The following is a 21,405-nucleotide window of genomic DNA, read 5'->3' as shown; positions in this document are numbered from 1 at the left end:
GGTACCTGACCCTATATTTCCCCACGCCCTCTACCGGGGAAATGGGTCAGGGAACCAGACTAAAGGGCATTTATATAATGTGCCCTAGGGATTTATAGGATGTTCCATTACATGGGAAGGCTATTTCACAAATAAAAGTTTTAATTCATATCCTAAACATGTTACATTGACAAAGGGGACGGTTGACGTAAACATATTGAAAACGAAAATATATCAGTTAGGGGCGATAGTTTTTAAGTCGGATAAAACCCTCGTACTCGGGCTCTTCTGGTATATAAAGTCCAACCCTACGATAAAATGTCTCGGCCTGCGGCCTCGACATTTTATCGTTGGGTTGGACTTTATATACCAGAAGAGCCCTCGTACTCGGGCTTTATCCTATACTAAATCCTCTCAAAAATATTGACTGTAACATTCATTTTCATCCTTAGAATTGTGAGTTGTTTAATTTTAGTCAGTATAATCAACAACAGATTATGGATATAACTCCACAAAGAAACAGAAACTCCTGGCTATATTAACCGTTCTGTTATTCTTCCAAGTTTGTCAACCATGCTTCGGCTCAAAAATTTAGTTATCAAGGGTCGTTTAAGTAGAATGCGCCTCGAGGACAGCTATTCGGAATCTCATTTTTGTATTTTCTGACCGACCTCTTATAGGGACTCAACCTAAGCAGTCGGAGTATCAAAAATTTTCACAGACTTAATATTTCGGATTTTTAAAATTCTTTCTTCATAGAGTTATCGTAGGAATGGCGGCCACTTCTAATTTCAAATGTTGGTAAATATGAGGTAGTTAGTTTCACTAATACTAAATTTTGCACGGAGATCCTGACTCTTAATTCGAATTGGTGAGACTTTGGGCAAAAGTTTCATCAAAAGTTCCAGTCTTTCACTTTCGAGGTGCGAACTACCTAATTAGGTTAACTATCTAGGTTAAAGATAGTTACCTAACACTTCTTATCTAAGAGGGAGATCACAAACAAAATTACTTGCTTGCAATTCAAGGCCCGGAACCTTGGAACTAACAATTCTAGGTATTTTGACGTACGAAAACCTTGGATAGAAATACGTTAAAATACAACACAGATAATGTTAAATACCTTTGAAGTATCTTCAGGGATGGTTATTCAGGGTTAAACAGCTAAATACGTAAAATGTAATATGACCCAACTACAGGATAAGCAATACAAGAACTAGAGTATGACCGTCTTCTATTCTTTGTTTAGTGATTTTAAGTTGTGTGAAAATCATTGCATCCAATTTTCCTTGATTAGAAGCTGTACTAAAACTCAAATACTATTTTTTTCATCTTGTTCAACAATCCCAATATAGTTGTATTTATAATTAAGAGCTAATTCTGCAATCAATCAATCAATCAATCTAAGGCATTTATATAGCGCCAAAATCGAAGTAATGTTCTAAGTCATTTTTTGAAAAACTTCTTAGTTGCAGTGTGTTTTAGTAAAATACAGAAAAAGTTTGATCACTAACAGTTCGTTTTATATATTTAATATTATTATAATTTGGTGATGTATTATTTATTGATAGCTCTAGGTATCGTTATCAAGAATATAAGACTGGTCAATACGAATATGATTGTCTTCTTTGTTATGATCCTCTGCGTTTTTGTTGAAAAACTTGGTTAAATCATTATCAGGTAACTTAGTTTGGGGTTACAATACCGCCGACAGTATCATGATTAAACAAACCTTTGCAAAATAAAAAAACACAACGAAGGGAAAATTATAGAAAACGTATTTTCTCGAATTTGCTTCTTCTTTTGTTTTGATGATTTGGAAGATTTTAGCAAAATCAGGCTTTACCTCTCTCCATTGAACCTTAATATAGCTGTAGAATAATAGGTATTTCGTTTCTGTATTTTATTCAATGTGAAAAAGCATTTAGGAAATCTTGTGGTTCGTCAAAGGGAGTTATGATAGAAAATCTCAACATATTTTGCTATGAAAAATCGGAGAACAAACGTTTCCAACTTGTATAAATATCAACAGGTATTTTGAAGTGATTGAACATTGCTTGAGTGACTTTCATCTTGCTCAAAGAAGTCTTCAAACACTGGCCTTGTAAGCCATTACAGATCGTTGACATCACCATACAGTTCACCGTCGTATTCGCCGAGGTCAATGACCTAGAATGAATTTTGATAGCGTTAGTAAATGGCTATGTTGGTAATATCACTCAATCCGCAATTATTTACCGGTTGATTCCCGCACACTCTTTGAAACTGCAAAATTCTTTTAAGAGAAATAACACTTTTCTAAGTGTGTACTATTTTCATTCTTAGACAAATACCTACTTCTTCGTTCTTCGTGATTCGTCTGATCTCTGCAAGTATTTCTGCACAGGAAGGACGGTTTCTCGGCTTCTGTGACCAACACTTCAACATCAATGAATATCTGGAAGAAATAATATTGATTTTTATGTAACTTTTTATACACATACATACATATACACAACCATACATGCACGCACGCACATAGACATACATGGATACATACATAGATATATAGATAGATACATAGATAGATACATAGATACATACATACGTACATACATACGTACGTACATTATACATAGATACATAGATATATACGTACGTACGTACGTACGTACGTACATACATACATACATACATACATACATACATACATACATACACACACACACACACACACACACACATACATACATACATACATACATACATACATACATACATACATACATACATACATACATACATACATACATACATACATACATACATACATACATACATACATACATACATACATACATAGTCAAAGATTTCTCTGCATGTTCACTGAAGCGGGCAATTGCTGCCCCATTCATTAAAATTAGGGGGCAAACTTGACATTTGAGGGGGTAGTATTAAACAACATATCCTATCAAATCATGAACATAAAATGGCACTGGTATCCATGGAGACTGAAGCACAACTATGTCCTTTACTGTGTTTTCTTTTCGACGCGCACACTCACGTCATGCACGTCCCCAAAATTGAATGACAGGCGATATTTTGTCTTTTCCGGGAGAATATTCTGAATAGAAATAATGGCAAATGTACAGGTCACTACACTGTGCGCTTGGGTCACCATCATACGGACGTATCTGCGTGCTCTGTTTTGTGCGCGATTTTCGCGCAGTCAGTAACTTTTAAAAGGCAGAAAAAGGCTCGAAATGCGCAATTTGCGCAATCGCGCAGTCGAGGAAAACCCTGCATACATACATACATACATACATACATACATACATACATACATACATACATACATACATACATACATACATAGTCAAAGGTTATAAAGCATGGTACTGAAATTATAACGCATCAATGTGGGACATTGCGTACATTTCATCGGTGCAGTGTGGTGGCTTTCCCATTCGCTGTCCATGTTTTATATGTTCAGAGATCTCCTTGTTTACCAGGCCTGGGTATGGTAGGGCACCTGTTTAGAAAAAAGTTTGAAAATTTATGTTTACATCCGTCACCTTTAGGTCGAAGAAACTCTCTATTTTCGGAAAAAACTGTTGCTTTCTATTAACTTTTGTTATTGGCCTACCCTAGTCATTCCGATTTATAAACTTCAACGAACACAGAATGATTTCGAAGTCAAAGTTAGATCGTTATTGTTGTACAGAACGGCTCTCATCTTCCTCGACTACAGTTGGATATTATAATCACTTTCAATAAGTAAACTTTTTCGAAATCGTCACGACATAGTCAATTGTGTCAATGGCTTACCCAGAGTGATAATCTCCCACAAGACGATGCCATAGGTCCACACATCGGATTTGAGAGAGAACTCGGTCGAGACAAGCGATTCAGGTGCCATCCAACGTATTGGAAGACGACCCTACGGAAACAAAAAAAACTCTTTGATAAGATCGAAGCCAACCGCTAAATTAAACTCTTCCTGAACAGGCTGTCTGGTCTCTTTTTGCGAAAATGTATATGTTAATGTGTCTGTTGATAACATTAATGAATATCTTGAAGAAATAATAAATCAAAATCAAAAGAAATAATAATCACATTCGATTTCGTTTGTATATTTATTAGTTCACTTTACCTTTTCGCAACACTTCTAAGAGCGTAATGGACGGAAAGCTGCACATACATACATACATACATACATACATACATACATACATACATACATACATACATACATACATACATACATACATACATACATACATACATACATACATACATTCATACAGACATACATACATACTGTGAATTGCTTTGAAGCATTGGCATTAGACGAACTAGACATATTGTCTAAATCGAGGTGTTGCCAACACTGTCAGGTGCAATTAAAAGCTAAGCGGTAACATGAGTCGATCATAAAAAATCAACTCTGCAAAAGTTGAAACATTGTTTAGCAGGAGGTCAGACGTAGTCTAAACAAAACCACCACATACCGGTATGTCTAAGCACTGTCCAAGTCTTATCACTTGCTTTCAGGTGTAGTTGTTTTGACTACATCTGACCTGCTGCGAGACAATGTTTCAACTTTGGCAGAGTTGATTTCTTTGTGGTCGACTGGAATTACTGCTCAGCTGATAATTACACCTGACAGTGTTGGCAACACCTCGATTTAGACTTTGTGTCTAGTTCGTCTAATGCCAATGCTCCAAAGCAATTCACAGTAATACATTCATACAGACATACATACATACATACATACATACATACATAATACAAAACATTCACACAAATATATATGTATATGCCTATATATATATATATATATATATATATATATATATATATATATATATATATATATCATATATATATCATACTTCCATCCATAAATGCATACGTGCACATGCACATTCAAGTGCAAGCAAACATCTCTCCTCTCTCTCTCTCCCCTCTCTCTCTCTCTCTCTCTCTCTCTCTCTCTCTCTCTCTCTCTCTCTCAGACTGTCTGCTTTTCTATCCATAAGCATACGGATTATCTGTCGGAAGTAACGTGAGTCCTTGGTTATTTACTTATGAAATTCCAATAGCTATGCTACACACCCCAAGAGAATCCTTGACGGTTTCCTTGTCCGATCGAATAGCATGGGAGAACGAAGAAATCTTACAGACCTTTCCGTCACCAAGCAGTACATTTCTGACGCCAAGTTTTCGGTGGATTATCTAGATAAGGAAATTATTTTGGTTGAGTTAAGGTTACATTTTAATTAAAAAATAATCCGGAGAAAGAGTCGCTTCAATATTTGGAGGACAGGTTCATCAATAAATGTAGAGCCCAACTTGCTTTAAATCATCGTTTTATCAAGTATAAAAGAGCTGTGCATATCTCATTCAAAAATCGTGTGATTAAGATATTCAAAAATACCATGTCAATTCTGAACAGTTTGGAAGCAAGCGGTAAATTTAATTTTGAATTCGTAATTTTATGTCAAATTAATGAATTTTGTTTGCAAACTGTACCCTAGACTCTACAGTAGAACTGATATTATAAATCTACCCATTTGTCATGCATGCACATAATTTTGATAAGTGGGTGTTGAACTTGCTTAGAGCTAGAAGAAATGACCAAATTTAGTTCTTGTGCTGTAACATTTAGGATTAACGTGTTTTTATGAAGTACAGTATGTCATCACACCTTTAGACTTGCCAGGTGTTCCAATCCAATCACAATCTGTTCCGCAAATAACATCAACTGTTCTGACGTCAACGAGTTCTTGGATTCAAAAACTTCAGTATACGCGTAAATGTCTTCATCGTCGCCATTTTTGACGTCATCGTTCTGCCTGGTACTCCGTTTCAACACTTCCCCTAAGTTGCCGAAGGGGGCGAACTCCATAATGATGCTCGGCTTGGCTGAATTTGGTTGGGAAAGTTTTTGTGAACAAATACATTAAAACAACAGCTTCCTGTCTAAAGTATTTTGACATTCACCTGATAACACATGTTTAAGTTATATATCTTTTAAAACATTCATTTTTAAGAAAGAAAGTAACAATAGTAAACATTTCACACAGATTTAAAACTTTCATCACTAACAAAGTCCTTCATATTTTTGAAGTCTTCAGTTGCTACGCCAACGAAATTCGATCTCTATCATTTATCATATGAGTAAAACACCGTTAAATTGAGACATGTTATTGATAAATAATCTGCTACCGCCATTCCCAATTTATTTCTACCATGTCCTGTTGTGTGGAAGACTATAAAATTAACTTTAATGATGTACTCACGTGATCCTGACTGTGTGATGCAACCCAACAGTCGAATTATGTTGTCATGTGGGATGATTGACAGCATTATGTCCAACTCGTTCAGTAAGTGCTCACGCTGTGTTTTGCTTGTTACATCTGAAGTGAAAACAGAGCAGTGTAGTATGAAAATACGTACATCTCACTACAAAAATGGGACTCTTTCATTCTGGTGTTCGCAAATAGAATAAAAACTTTTGACAGTGTGTGGATGAAGTGCTACAGCCGTACTTTAATGGTTTTTTTATATTTTATCAATAATTACTATTCCTTGTCAAATTGAATCACAGAGAAACATAGAGAGAGTCGCAACACTTGCATGCCTTTTGTTCCATGGTCGTCTCGGTAGACTATTGGCTTTTCATATTAAAATGAGCTTCAAAGGTGTTAAACTTTTTGGAGGCTTTGTTTGTGGTTGATAATTACACGAGATTATGCGAAAAATACGACGAGGTGGCATCGTACTGCCAGTCGCGTAGCAACCATAGTTACTTTGTGAGCTCTCAGGCCAGAAACACTGCTTCACGCCAATCAAAACATAACACGCCAGCAGTTTCATAAACATGTCCTTCCTTGACGCACGTGTTAAAGACGGTATGACTGACCGTAAACCATTGAGTAAAACCAGACAGTATCGATAAAAGACTTTCAAATTTGGTTCAAACACACTCATTATATATTCATAAAAATATGAGAGGAATTTTTAAAACAGTAAAACTCACTTTTCTGAAGCTCAAAACACTCCCGTTTTCGCCAGCACGTCAATTCTGCTCAGCACCACACGACAACAACAACACAAACTTTGCCGAACATACTTTCGCTTAACAATTGGCGAAAATCCGAAAATTACCGAAGGATTCATGGTCGGCACTCTTCGGAAAAGAGAGGCGAGAGCAACCTGAGGCGAGGCGAACATGGATGGGTTACGTATTCTAACCGCTTCACGCCTTAAACAATACCCGTTGCCACTCTATCTATGTTTCTCTATGATTGAATGTAGTATTTTTAGGTACCATCGCTGATTCAAAAAACCGCAAAAAATGAGCATTGAATTTGAAATACAGGCAAAGCTGGAGTATGTTCTTTACAAATTCAACTTGTAAAGGCCTAATACTATATTCCTTCACAGCTGTGAGTTTTTAGCATTCTTCAATACCATCATTCTGATATTGTATTTCAGACATGGTACCCACCTTTAAGAGCTTTGACCGCAACCAACGAATCTCCCTTTTTGCCGGCTATGTTTGTAGCCTTGGCTTTGTGAATTCCAGGCTTCAGTTTGTCTTTCAATACCAGCTGATTGGAGGAGAACTCCATCTCGTCACGTGACATAGCCGAATCGTTGCCGCCCGATGTATTCATAACTTTTTGTTGTTCGGTGTAATTGTTCACCGAAGTGCCGGCTTGCATGTGTTGCTCATAGCTCAAGTTGTCAAGGCCATCAGTTTTCTGTCGCCGTAAATAATACAGTTAGTAAAGCATTCACAAATTTTGCAAATTATATTGAATTTCAAAATGGCCGTGAATTACAACGTGCTTTGGTGATTAGAAAAACATTTCTGGCGATAGAAAATAACGCCACCTGCATCCATTGCAAACGTTCTCCTTTGGTAGAGTTTGCAACAATTCAACCCAATACGACAGGTAAGCCTAATTCACGTGCCCCGTGCCGCGTGCCAGGGACTCGTGAGAAATTATAGGGAGGGAGAGAGGGCCCAATTAAAAAGAGTAGAAGGAATCTAGGAATTGCGTTAGTTTATACATACCCAGAGTATATTCAGGCATGGATGTAATTTTACATCCATGATTCAGGCAACACTACAATACCCATCTCAACACTTCCTTTGTTTCGCCAAACTTACATAAGTCGGGGATTGAAATTAATTAGATGGAATAAAGTCTTTAGAATTTGACCAATTTCGACACCTCTACATACAGAGAGGCCGACTTTGTCTCGGAGCCGAGTTGTCGCAGAGCGGAGAAGTTTGCCTACGGCCGTGTTCTCATTGTATTCAAACTTATTGGAGGTAAAGACTGGTACAATTGTGCATTTTGTCGGAAAACCTTCGCGATCTTTGTGATAAACTGATGGTGAATCACAGTGATATTTGGGAAAGGGTGTCAGTAATTGTTTTCATTACCAGAAAGCGGAACAACAAATGTTACGGTAATAACACAGCGTGTAGGTAGAAAAGTTGGCTAAAGATGGAGACATACGGGATACGCTATCCGTTCACGTGATCGCTAGGTCGGAAGCAATTCACACTCAAAGTCGATGACGAAAAGACAAAGTAAAATACTATTGGCGGTAGAGTTGACTTTTCAGATCCTCAGATTCAGATCCTCAGATCCTCAGATTCAGATCCTCAGATATCAGATTTCAGATCCTATAACTTCAGATGCAGATTCGAATTTACAAGCCTTTTACAATACCCGTATTAACAGTATGATTGCAATATTAAATTTAATAATTTGAATATGACATGTACAAGGCAGTTATGAAAAAAAAACCTGTCTACGTAAACGTTTTCGCTCAACAAGTTTCAACGAACACGGGTCTACAATTACAGATTAGCTAATTTGCTTCTTCCGACCCCTGAATTCTGATTTAGCCGGGGTAACTGGCCTCCAACATGGATTAGTTATATTCCTCGCCATCAATATTACGAGCGATGGTAAAATACGGACTGTCGATAGCCAGCATTTACATGATCGTCTTTGGTCTTGATCGTTCGATCGCGGGTGTGTTTATTTCTATGAGGAAACGTTCATGTGATGACATAACAAGTGGAGTCATTGCGCACCCTGTCTTCGACTGATGACGTTCTGATTCTGAGATCGAAGTTTTTAAGTTCAAGATTCAAGATAGAAATAAAATAATTTCTAAAGCATTTTCAAATTTTAATTTATACTTTATATATCAGTATATTACATCAAATTTGAAAATGTGAAATTTTAATTCCGAATCTGCATCTGAACTTACAGGATCTGAAATCTGAGATCTGAGGATCTGAATCTGAGGATCTTAGGATCTGAATCTGAGGATCTGAAAAGTCAACTCTACCTACTATTGGCTGATAATTTTAGTTTTTCTCTATTTTCCCGCCTTTTTGAGCAATGTTGCGAGTTGCGTCACAAAACGCTGCATATTCTGTGGAATACTGCAAACCATCATCATGGCTTTTTTTGAAGCCATGGATTTTCTGTCACTAGCACTTATCTTACCAGCCATGCTAAAATTTAGAACACAAAATGGTCTACTCGAGATAAAAATAGAGTAGAAATATTTCCGGCCTCACAAACCAAAGATAATGAAAATCGTATTCCATAACGTGCAATGGACTGAAAGGGAAGAGAGCAGCATTCATGTAGGAAGACCGCTTGGTGTTGTTATCAACATTCCCCTGTAATTACCGTGATAACTGAAGTTAACGATACATACTCTATCTTGGTTTACTTAATCCAGTTAGAATTGCGAGTATTCCCCCGAAATCTGAAATGCGGCATGTCTGGAGTGGGGAAAATTCACTTTGTTCTATGGGAATGTCCATATGACATTTCTAATTTTAGCGGCTTTTTATTGCAACACGTGCTGATTTCTGACCCTTAACGAATAGTATCGCCCTATGCGTTGGAACGCCACTGCACTGAAAATCGGCTGAGGCAGAGTCCTGATCCTGCAAAATGCATCGAATCGACAGGCTTTTATCACCGTCATGCGATAGTGGGCCCTTCAGTCATATGTACGTTTGTGGAGGGACCGTTGTTCCAGCCTGAAATTCGTTGAACAAGAAAGGAAAGTCTCTTGTTAGTGTCACAGTGATTAACTGGAAATGCATTAGTTTACGCATGGAGGTATAAAGTGAGAGTCGTCTTTTGCCCGTGATTAGGGAACCAAGACTGGCCAAGACTGTATCGTGTTTCGAAAATCAATGTTGACCTGGCCTGACACGAGTATGCCTATTGCGTTCATGGTAGGCCACAGGGTAGCCAGGAAGAAAAAACAAACAAACAAACAAATAAATAAATAAACAGAAATATACAAACATACAAAGAGGCATATTATTTATTCATGGTATTGTTTGTTTGTTTATGTTTGTCTGTATTTTTATTTATTTATTTATTATGTATTTGTATGCCTCTTTGTATGTTTGTATATTTTTGTTTATTTATTTATTTGTTTGTTTGTTTTTTCTTCCTTGCTACCCTGTGGGTAGTCCTACCGGCAGCCTATGTGTTGTGGTGTGACTGTGGTTTACTTGCACGCGTGCGAAATACAGTGTTTTGGTAACATTTTGATTGATACAAGTTGGCAGGATGGTGGACTTGTCCACAAAATAAACCTGTTTGCAACGTTTTGATTGATACCTGTCAATAGGCTTACGCCCATACCAGTCACAGTTCGATAGACACCATAGGACCTAGATATTTGCAATATAGCAACCTTAACATATGGTCTACAAAATCAATGTACAGAATTTTGATTGATCAATTTTTAATGTTACAAATTTACGTGCAGTGTGATTTTGAAAAAATACTGGTCCTCCCTCCCTATTCGCTGGTCATTCGCTGGTCCCCAGTTCATGCATTTAGAAGGCGGCGTTGAAGCCCGAATGTTGATTTATTCATGACCAGATATGAACTGAATGGCCTCGCGTGCACATTTTGTAAAGTGCTTACTTCTTGGGGTATTGGCTTTATGAAGAAGGAAAATGTGTCAATAGATGACAAAATTGTTCCCGAATTTCTCAAAATTAGAATAGTTGGACGATAAAATCACTTGCACAGTCTTTAGATGGTTGTAAGGTTGCTGTGAACTGTGCCTATGACAAAGATAAAATAATGATGGCGTAAATAAAACATACATACAGACATACATACATACAGATGACGGACGCCGTGTCATACTATAAGCACACATTGGTATACCAAATGTATGCCAAAAAAAATAAATAAAAGCAAAATCAGCTTATAAACATTGGAAAATTTACAGAATTAAAACTTTTACAAATCATTTACATTACATTGTTTTTATTCCCGAAATTAATCCAATCTATCTAAATTTGACATTATCCCCACTGTATTACGCAATGAAAAAAAAGAAAAGAAACCATTTGAAAAATTATGATCCAACAATATCTGTCGATGCAAGTGCAAATGGCTGAGCAGGCTCTTGACTGGCAGAGGTCGCGTTTGCGTATAAATTCTGCATTCTGCATATTCACATAAAATTGCCATGTAGAACGAGTTGACCTACTTCACAGTATCTCAATGCGCCCAAAACGATACAATCATCTGTGCCGCGCCGTGTAGCAGCAAAATGAGTTCGTGACCTTTGAAGTACGCGTTTCAAAAAATAAATACCCATGGGAACCTGCTCACCACGCCACGCAACTCATGTACAGCTGACTATGGTGCACTTGTCAGGCGATGGTCGATGATTCTGGTTATTGCCTATATTGTCAAGTTCAATGCCTAATTTACGGAAACACAAACTCTGTCTAGTGTATTCGAAGCTCTGCGTACAGGTTGTGCACACGGCCTCTACCACGTGGTGTCCTGTGGACAGTGTGGTACAAGCCATCGGCTACCACCGTACCGCCGGGAAACGCAGACCTATTGTACGCAGGAGCTAGCCTACTGCTGCTGATTTAACATCAATGCCAACATGGAAATCTCATGAAAATTTGTCATTGTTGGTTCTGTAGCTAATACAGTCTTGAAAAGCAACTTAAAGACACAGACTGTCAATACGTCGCCATAATATTATGCTGATCTCAGGGGAACCATGCCGGAATATAAATTCGCTGACACACACACAAGATTGAAAAGTGTCACTCTACATCTCATTCTCAGAGAAAAATGCATTGATCAAATATTATGACGCTTACCTTCGATAATCTAGCTTTTGGTTCGCTATGTCCAGAGTAACCCACACGATTCTTAAAGTCAAACGTCGACACGACGACATCAACAGTCAAAACTCAAGATTAGCGATCAGCGCGGCCGAGTGACTGAATTCAGAAATCACTTTGTGTAAAATGTTTTAGTATAGCGCCCTCAAACATACTTATTTAGCCTCCCATAGACTTATACAGGCCACAAATTTTCTTTTACTCATAACTTGATAAATTCGCAAAGCACAACCACCAAAAACTAATCAGTTCTTGCAAATTTGAAGAACAAATTGTGTGCGAAATGTGATCGGAATCTGCCAAGCCGTTTTTGAGATATCGTGCTAACAGACAGACAGACACACACACACACAGAAACGCCTAAACCATAACCTCGCTGCGCGCATGCGCACGCGAGGTAAAAATGAATCAATGAATTAAATTGGAGTGAAAATGCACCTACTTCTGGCTCGCGGCACGCGGCGCATGGCACGCGGCACTTGGCACGTGAATTAGGCTTACCCCAATACGACGTCCACTGTTCTCACTTACAGAATACGTTCAGTGTAGGAAATACCAATCGTTGTACCACAGAGCTAGAAACGTTTCTACTCCCTGGTTGTACTGATCCGAAATTCGTACCACTGCACCCTGCCGAAAAACCTGTCGCAAGCGTTCTGTGCAGTTTCATCGTCGGGAAATGAGATAAAGGCAATATTAGAATGTTCAAGCAGTCAGTGTACGGGTGAATTTTCAATGAGAGGGCGGAAATACTGACATTTTGACTTTAGCACAGTGAACGTCGTATAGGGTTAAACTGTTGCAAAATTTATCGAAGGAGAACGTTTGTGATGAATGCAGGTGGCGTCATTTCTATCGCCGGAAACATTTTTCTTATCACCCAAGCTCGTTGTAAAGTTTAAACTCACAATAAACCATTGAGAAGTAAAGTTGTCAATCAAAGCCTTCTCCAATGCTTTCTCCCACGTAAAATTAGTAACTTTATGCTTCCTTACCATTGCGATTGTATATAGACAAAGTAATAACTATACAAGACAGAATTCAATGTGATGTCTTACATTTTATTATGCTGACATATGCACTTAAAGTTAATCTAAATACGGATTCACATCGTGACTTGTAGAGTTGATGCTCACTGCTAGGGTTTTACCCCCCTGGGGAGTACTTACATTTCAAACGGGGATGTTCCGTCGAAGTTGAAAACATCTATCCATGTATTTTCCGAAAATATGACCCACTGTCAGGAAGTTGACAACTTTGGGGAATCTCCACCTTTATTCTTTTACATGTGAAGGCTTTCCTAAAGCATGGTGCATTATCGTCCCATGTTAGGTGATTTTTTGTTAAAAATCGACCGATGTTTAAGGGTTTCTTCAGGAAAAAGTGTCTCATTCGGCCGGCACATACACGTGCACCTTTGTATGGGAGTACCAATGGGATTTTTACCCTTATCTTAAGTTTTTCTTCGCGTATCATATCATATCATATCATATCATATCATATCATATCATATCATATCATATCATATCATATCATATCATATACCCATGACCGTATCAGTGTCTCCTCTGACGCGTCGTGACGTGGAACGTAAAACATCAGTCTGATACGGCACGTTATACGTCATCAATTGTTGTTTATTTCCGATTTTGATGTTATGATGTTCATCTTGCATTTAACGATCAAATCCATCTTTCACTTCAATCAAAATTTACCGATATAAAACGAAACATATTACTAGTACATATGAATTTAACGTTCCTTTATTTCAGATCTAAAGAGAGTTACAGGACAGGTTGTTGTAGAAAATTAAAAGTTGATGTTTACAATCTGTTGTATTTCGCGCTACTTCGTCGTTCCTGTTCACGTCAGCCATGTTTCAGCAAGAGTTATTAAAGTGAATTCAAACTTACAATATTGTCCGTGTAATAATTATCCACCAGAACACCGGGACAGTGACCAGAATAAGTAAATTGGCTCCATTCCTTTTCTGAACTGCGGTAAATTGCGCTGAAATAATCCTGTTTAGACACGATGCGATCAACGATGCGATCGACGACTTGATCAGCTGTTGTAAACAAACATGTATCAATGCGCTCAGACCAGCGGCAGAAATAAAAACATAGTCCCTTCGAAAGACTGACAAAAACTAATAAAATTTCTTTATTTTTAATTACCTTTTACATAAATATACGGTCATGGGCATATGATAAATCGGTTATCCCACGATATCAGCGCTTGGTTGGGATGTATTGCCACTCGTGAGGGTGCGCGCCGCATCACACTCGTCTTCGACTCGTGTGATGCGGCTCGCACCCTCACTCGTGGCAATACGTCCCAACCAAGCGCTGATATCGTGGGATAACCTCATAATATCATATCATATCATAGGGTTATATAGCCATTGCCACAAGACAGTGTGTTGCTATAAATACTTTCTGAAATCAATATCATCAACGTGGTTTTTTGTACAATTTTCTAGAGATAAGTGTTTGATTGGTATAGGGTGAAATCAGACAGTCATTTGGGAAGATCAAAAATTCAAATAAACCCTTTACGTATTGATTATGAGATATCATAAATACCTTTCATTTCAAAAATCTGTCAAGTGTTATACTTATAAGCATTTGAACATCGTATTTTTAGAAAGCTGATATTATACAAGCGTACCATTTCAAAATATGTAAAGTGATGGAAGTGATGAGAAACAGATGAGAAGGGGAATTGTTGAAAAACTGACCGTTCGAGCATTGCTGAATGGTAGACGGCTAGACACATTCCTCTGACGTCGAGGGAGAGAGAGAGTGTCGCTGAGAGACTGACGCTGAGAGAGAGAGAGAGAGAGAGAGAGAGAGAGAGAGAGAGAGAGAGAGAGGAGAGAGAAGAGAGAGAGAGAGAGAGAGAGAGAGAGAGAGAGAGAGAGATCTTAGCAATACATTATCTAAAAATGAAATACATCAAGAAAATAATGTATGTAATTAGTAATATCCACAAAAAATTTGGCCATATCTTATTATGCATTCACATCTCAATGTAAGGACGCGGAGAGTAAATTTGACCGCATCGAAAAATCAGACTGTGCTATCTACAATCTAAACACTCTATGCTTGTTCGATGCAGGAAAATATTGCATAAGTAGTTATGTACGTGTGCCTTTTAATGTTTATTAAACAGTGTTTGGTTGGATATCACAACAGAGCGACGTATCACCCTAAAACTGTGTGAAGACTTGGGATCCGTAGATTCGAGTACTTTGGTTAGGGGCCGTGGGTAACTAAAACATGCGCATGGTAAATGCAACTAATTGTATTTGACCTTAACCACCCCACCCCCTAAACGAAAGTTTGGAAGTGCGAAAATCCAACCAAGTTTCATTCTGTATCAGCATACAAATAACCGGTATTTATCTCGCTATGAAATCTCGCGTACGCTAGTCCCCCCCCCCCGCATACCCTCTGTAAAATCAATCATTGTTCAGCGCCAACTCAACGATGTCACAACCAATAGAATGGAATGTCACTGTGCATCAAAACTGATTGTTACATTATTTTACTCGTGCAGTGAACCACATGTAATGTATGTCAAAAGAATGCTGGTGTGGTGCCGGTGCTGCACTGGCCTGGCCAAACAATACAGCGCGATATTTTGCGATACGTGAAAACGTGTAGCGAGATGTTGCGATAAGAAAACACGAAGTGCGATTTTTGCGCACGATAATCGAAAAACAGCCAACCCTCCCTCCCAACCCCACCCCACCCCACCCCCTAATCACAGAAGTTGCGTTTACCATTTAATTATCCACGGCCCCTTATGGAATGACTGAAGCGTGGGTCATGCTACATTTCACTTCTCCATACATAGTAAGATTGACGCCGCGCACTTTCCTGCGCTTTTGGTATTAAAAAGCCGAAAAGTTGAAGGGGCCAAAGTGATCTTTTTGCTTATGGCTTATGTAGTATGTGAACATGCACATGTTTTGGCGCAATTTGTTACGAATTCCTGGGCTGCATTTGAGTTGTGATGCAATTTATCGAATGCGACCCTTAACTTCAATAGTGCTGTCATACACACAGTGGATCGAGTCATACAACGGCAAATATCAACAGCGAAAAAATGGTTTTACTAGATTAACGAATTATCTTTTGCTTACCCACTTTGTGAGTGTTCCCCTCCTGAACAGGAATATCGCAATCACTACAATAATAGCGATGATCAAAAGGACGCTAATTGTGGCCCCGGCGGCCGCTCCGGCACTGGACCCAGTCGATGGCTCAAATCCCAGTGACATCTAGGAAAGTATGACAATGTCAAATAGACGTGAAAAGTTTAGCTAAGTGTGAAGCATATGCTGGTATTTTCCTCAGGAAAATATTATTATTCTCTTTCGTCAACGTATGATGTGACAATTCAGACAAAGGAACTGTTTGAATACATAGTTTGACTATTTTAACGTTGCCATGTTTGTTGTTTGAAATTATCAACAAATATTAAAAATAAACGTTTGAAATAAAAAAAATATAAAGTTTAGATAGTGTAGATGGCCATGACTAAGCTATGAAAACTTGAAGACGGGAGGTATTTCTCTGACTTATTTGATTATTACAGCATATGACAATCACTTACCTCAACTTCATCTGACGTTACTAACATGGCGTTATTGACCACAGTTATTCTGACAACACATTCCGTTTTACCATTTGGAAAGTCACTGAGTTGTGTAGTGTCGATGGCAACCAAATATTCCAAGTAGAAGCATACATTGTCATGTGGAAGGCAGGCACACGTCAAACCAGTGCAGGGTTTATCTGGGTTATCCTGACAAACAATGTATCAAGATAATGATTTATCAGTCCTCAGCTACCAGGCACTTTGTCGCTGAAAACATTGCAGCCCTTTTCATCCAAATCAGCGCGACAGCACTAATGAGAATAACCTTTATTTTACTATGTTTTATAAAACACGACATGTGAATACATTCAGGATAATCACTAGGTTCATAAAGCAATACTCTGTAACTGCAATGAAATTATTGTTTTGGATGCACTAGTGTGCACAAGTAATATTTTACGATCGTCATGGATAATTCAGCATAACTTCGTGCAATTATCTACGTATATATATACTTATACGGTTATCAATGCCGATTTCAGCTGGTATACTGCAATCTTGAAAAAAAATTGCATTTACTCATGGTGTTTCATCAAATAGCTCGTTTCATTTATGTTAAGTTATGGCTGTGCCGATATTACGTCTGCAAAATGTATAGTCAACATTTTAGGGAAATAAGTGCGACTGAAATTTTAGAGACTATGATTGTCTTGTTCAAGTCATTTGAGTTGGTTCTGTTTGTAGAATAACATAAATCTTTGAAAATAAAAGAAAAGCGAACTGTTTCAAATTAAGGAAGTAAAGCATACGCGTTTGGAGAACTAATTAAGCTGTTTACTTTCTGAAAAGCCATGATTAATTAATCACGATGTCATAGCGGGTGCAATCTTCCGTGTGGAATGTATTCGAGCATAAAATCCGTCGCTGGTGGTAGGGCATACCTTCCACCTATAGAAAAAGGGGAAGTGAGAGTGGGAGAGCCTAAAATACAAGCCTTCGCTAGAGGCAAGGCTGGGCCTTCACATCTGCAGGAAGAGGGGTCTGGAGGGGAAAACCCTCTTTCTACGGATATTTCAGTCTGTTGTTATATATATTTTTCAGCTATTCAATAAGACAACAGACCCTTTAAAACATAGTTTTTGACATTAAGTTGTCTATATACGTTTTATTCCTGCAGCAAAGAGTAACTTACTCCTGGAGAAGTTTCTTCAATCTTTCCTTCACCATAAACGCGATTCGAATCCTTTTTGTCAATGACTTGCCATCGGATCTCAAGAATACCACTCTCGTCATCATGTGCTTCTACTGACACGCTGGTGAAATCAAACGATTTAGGATAAATATTTGCACCATCTTACACAATTGACTATACTCTATCTCTAAGGGAGCAGACCCTCAATACACAGTTCAGCGGATTCAAGACGATTGTTTTCTAACTTCGGTTGTCATTTATTCGTCGACGTTGCAAACATTTGATAAACTGTCTGCCATATTAATTTAGTAGCCTTATCAAGAGCCTAGGTGAATTACCGTTTGTTCCTAAAGAGCGCGTAAACCTTAACCCAGGGAAATTACGTGAAAGCTTTAAGGCTAAACTATTCAGAAGAACTTCCCGCCGTGCGATTTTGTGCATATGGTCAAAGAAAAATTTCGAAACAAGGCGCCGTTATAAAACAGGAAGTCCGCTCCAAATACAACAATTAAGGCTATTTTGTTCTTATAAATGATTTCATAAAATAAATACAGGATTTACTCCTGGAACATTTAAAATGTTATGTCTTCACTAGAATCAGTTAAGAAGTACCATAAAACAAGCAAAATGAGGTTGTTCAACTTACTTTCCAGTAATTGTATTAATTATTGAATGATACCTTTGTATTTTCTAACAGAATAACATGGAAGAAATTTCTGTACATATCAAGAGAATATTCGAATGATAAACGTTGGGTCACAGCTATTAGTGTCCGTAGATAATTAAAACATGCGCACGGTAAACGAAATTAAGTGCGCTTGTCCTCAGTCCCCTCCCCTAAACGAAAGTTTGGAAGCGCAAAACTCAAACCAAACCTCATTCTGTATTTGGATCCAACAATCGGCGATAACGTCGCCATGAAATCACGCATACGCTACCGACCCCTCTAAAATCAATCTCTGTTCAGCGCCTAACTGAAAAATGACGCAACCAATTGAATGAAATGAAACAGTGTATCCAAAATGGTTGTTACCTTTTTTTACTCGTCCACTGATTCACATGTATGCCAAAAATTCTGGTGTAGCGCCGGTGCCGTACTGGCCTGGTACACGCCAAATAATTTTCATGATATTTTGTAACATAGAAAAACATGTAGCGAGATATACCGATAGGACAATATGTAGTGCGATTTTTGCGCACGGTAATCGAAATACAGCCAAACCCCACCCCCATTAAACAAAGAAGTTGCGTTTACCATACGCGTATTTTAATTATCCATGGCCCCTTAATCAACATGATCTATTGTGTTGATTACCGGGTATTCTTTATTTATGACAACGACTGATGGCCGTAAGAATTTATCTGCACACGTGCCCAATTCACCCTTCTACGTGATCTGCAATCAAACGTATTCTGTTCAACGCTACGAGTCGGGTACTCACCCGGACCCAGCCGGCGCAGACCTCTTGGATCGTGACGAAGAACTACTGGAATCGACAGAATCCGAGTTGACGACAGTAACGCGCCTTATTTCCGGATTCGTTTTGTCGACGTAAAACTTGGTCTTTTCCTCTTTCATGTTGTCCATAACGTCGAAGGCTTTCATCCAAATAGTAATGTACTCATTGTTGTCGTCGGTAACTGAAATTGTGTGCGTACTCTGAATGAATGAATGAAGAAGTAACTTAAAGTGTTATATATATATGTTTTAGCATTATACATTAAGTATTTGTAAGATGTGCCATTAGTAAAAAAGTACTTTTCTCAGTACAAACTGTGCAAACATTTACTCAAATTAGCCACGCACTGAGATATGAGGCTTGCCTACCTTTCCCTCATCGATGTCAACCCAGTTTTCTGGGTCATATCTGCCAGAACTTGACTCAGCGAAGTCAAACTGAAACCTGACGATACCGTTGTCATTTGGTATTGCTTGACGCGATCTTGAGGATGGTGGCAGTCCAGACGACTCGTCATAAGGACCTAGAGGTGGATCGTGTTCCTCGATTCCATTCAGGAATTTTCCATCGCGGTAAAACGCATTGAAGAAGTGGCCCGACCAGGTAACTGTTATCTATGTAAGATATGGTTATTCATATTTCAAGAATGCGATATCTTTCAAGTGACACTCAACCTTAAAGCGCTACAACCAGAATCAATGTTGTTTTTTCATATTTTCAATGTTCATACTATGAATACTACGGCAACTTGCAAGCAGCCTAACAACTCGGCAGCGTGAATTTATGACGCAATGTTCCTTTAACGTATTGCAGCCTTGTTGCAATTAGTCTCGGTTACCGATTGCAGACTTTACCTTTAAGGGCAGGGGCGGACGAGAGCCTCCAAGTATAGATAATCAAGATTCTATTCACTATCTAACAATGCTATTTGAATACTCACATCGCCCTTTGACCTAGTCAGCCAGACAAAACCTGCGTTAAACGCTCCCTCAGAAGCCGTGATTGGTTTGTCCTTGTCAACGCTAATAACACTGTCTGGGTCGTACGTGAGAAATCGTCTTGCCTTGGCAGAGTTCCCGACAGCGTCAGTCACAGTCAAAATCACGGCGAAAATACCTGTGCCGACACCATAGCATAGAATTACACACCCTTTTGTAAAATTTACATTCCTTAGGTCAAGAGTGACGGGTGATGTAGAGTTATCCATTTGAATCTACTTATTATCAATTCATATTTTTCATTTCCTTGGGTTTTTAATTATTTACTTTATTCATATTTTGTCCCATCGGCATCCACGCTTATAATTTGTTATGACTTGTGTTGACAAGTCATACGAAGAAATTTTAATTTGTTAAAAGTATGTGAACTTTATATGAACAATTCTGACAAAGATATTACAAAGATGTTTAACAAGAGTAATTAGTTGGGTAATGGCTGTAATTTTTATAACATTCTCGATCTTCATTTTAGTTAAAGAAATCAGCTTAATTTTGTTAATGCCCCTTTTTTACATTTATAATATAATCCTGATCCTTAATAAATTACCTTTTTTACCGTACTTAAATTAACATGACAAAAAACTAAAGCAAAATATTTCAAATCAGATTAAAATTTACTAGAACTTGAAACGCATCGGAAGATAAAGCTGATAGAGCTTTAATTAATCTGTACTGCGTCTACAGTTCTTGTACCGGTTCTGTGAAACAGTGCACTATGGCAAACAACACGTAATTTCCCCTTATATCTTTACGGCCCTGTCACACCATGACGATTTAGCGTATGCCAAACTATGAAAAAAATTGCGAATACGCTGGGCGTACGTCGAATACGTTATGTATAAGTTTTGTATAAATTAGGAGCACGCGGAAGCACTCTTGTATACGTTGTAGTACGGCGAGGTCGTCGAAAAGTTTTGTGCATGCATGCATGTATGCTAGCGTACGGCTCAT

The 21,405-nt window shown here is 38.2% G+C and overlaps 1 protein-coding gene across 1 annotated transcript in view; it reads right to left on the bottom strand.

Annotated features, from left to right (window-relative positions):
• Positions 1 to 390: 390 nt before the first annotated feature.
• Positions 391 to 21,405, bottom strand: part of LOC139117314 (uncharacterized) — a 39,052-nt gene continuing 18,037 nt past the window's right edge. The window contains exons 6-20 of the mRNA XM_070680325.1: positions 20,397 to 20,572; positions 19,825 to 20,070; positions 19,439 to 19,656; positions 17,997 to 18,117; positions 16,820 to 17,011; positions 16,347 to 16,484; positions 14,937 to 15,020; positions 7,475 to 7,730; positions 6,264 to 6,380; positions 5,669 to 5,886; positions 5,077 to 5,196; positions 3,787 to 3,898; positions 3,394 to 3,490; positions 2,317 to 2,416; positions 391 to 2,148 (exon numbers count right to left, since the gene is read on the bottom strand). Coding sequence (XP_070536426.1) covers positions 2,092 to 2,148; positions 2,317 to 2,416; positions 3,394 to 3,490; positions 3,787 to 3,898; positions 5,077 to 5,196; positions 5,669 to 5,886; positions 6,264 to 6,380; positions 7,475 to 7,730; positions 14,937 to 15,020; positions 16,347 to 16,484; positions 16,820 to 17,011; positions 17,997 to 18,117; positions 19,439 to 19,656; positions 19,825 to 20,070; positions 20,397 to 20,572 — 2,252 coding nt within the window. The 3' untranslated portion in view covers positions 391 to 2,091. The remainder of the gene's footprint in view (positions 2,149 to 2,316; positions 2,417 to 3,393; positions 3,491 to 3,786; positions 3,899 to 5,076; positions 5,197 to 5,668; positions 5,887 to 6,263; positions 6,381 to 7,474; positions 7,731 to 14,936; positions 15,021 to 16,346; positions 16,485 to 16,819; positions 17,012 to 17,996; positions 18,118 to 19,438; positions 19,657 to 19,824; positions 20,071 to 20,396; positions 20,573 to 21,405) is intronic.

This window comes from Ptychodera flava, chromosome 2 (assembly GCF_041260155.1).
Source record: "Ptychodera flava strain L36383 chromosome 2, AS_Pfla_20210202, whole genome shotgun sequence".
In the NCBI taxonomy this organism is placed as follows: Eukaryota; Metazoa; Hemichordata; class Enteropneusta; family Ptychoderidae; genus Ptychodera; species Ptychodera flava.
The sequence above is the reverse complement of the archived record's forward strand: the minus strand, read 5'-3'. Positions and strand labels throughout refer to the sequence as shown.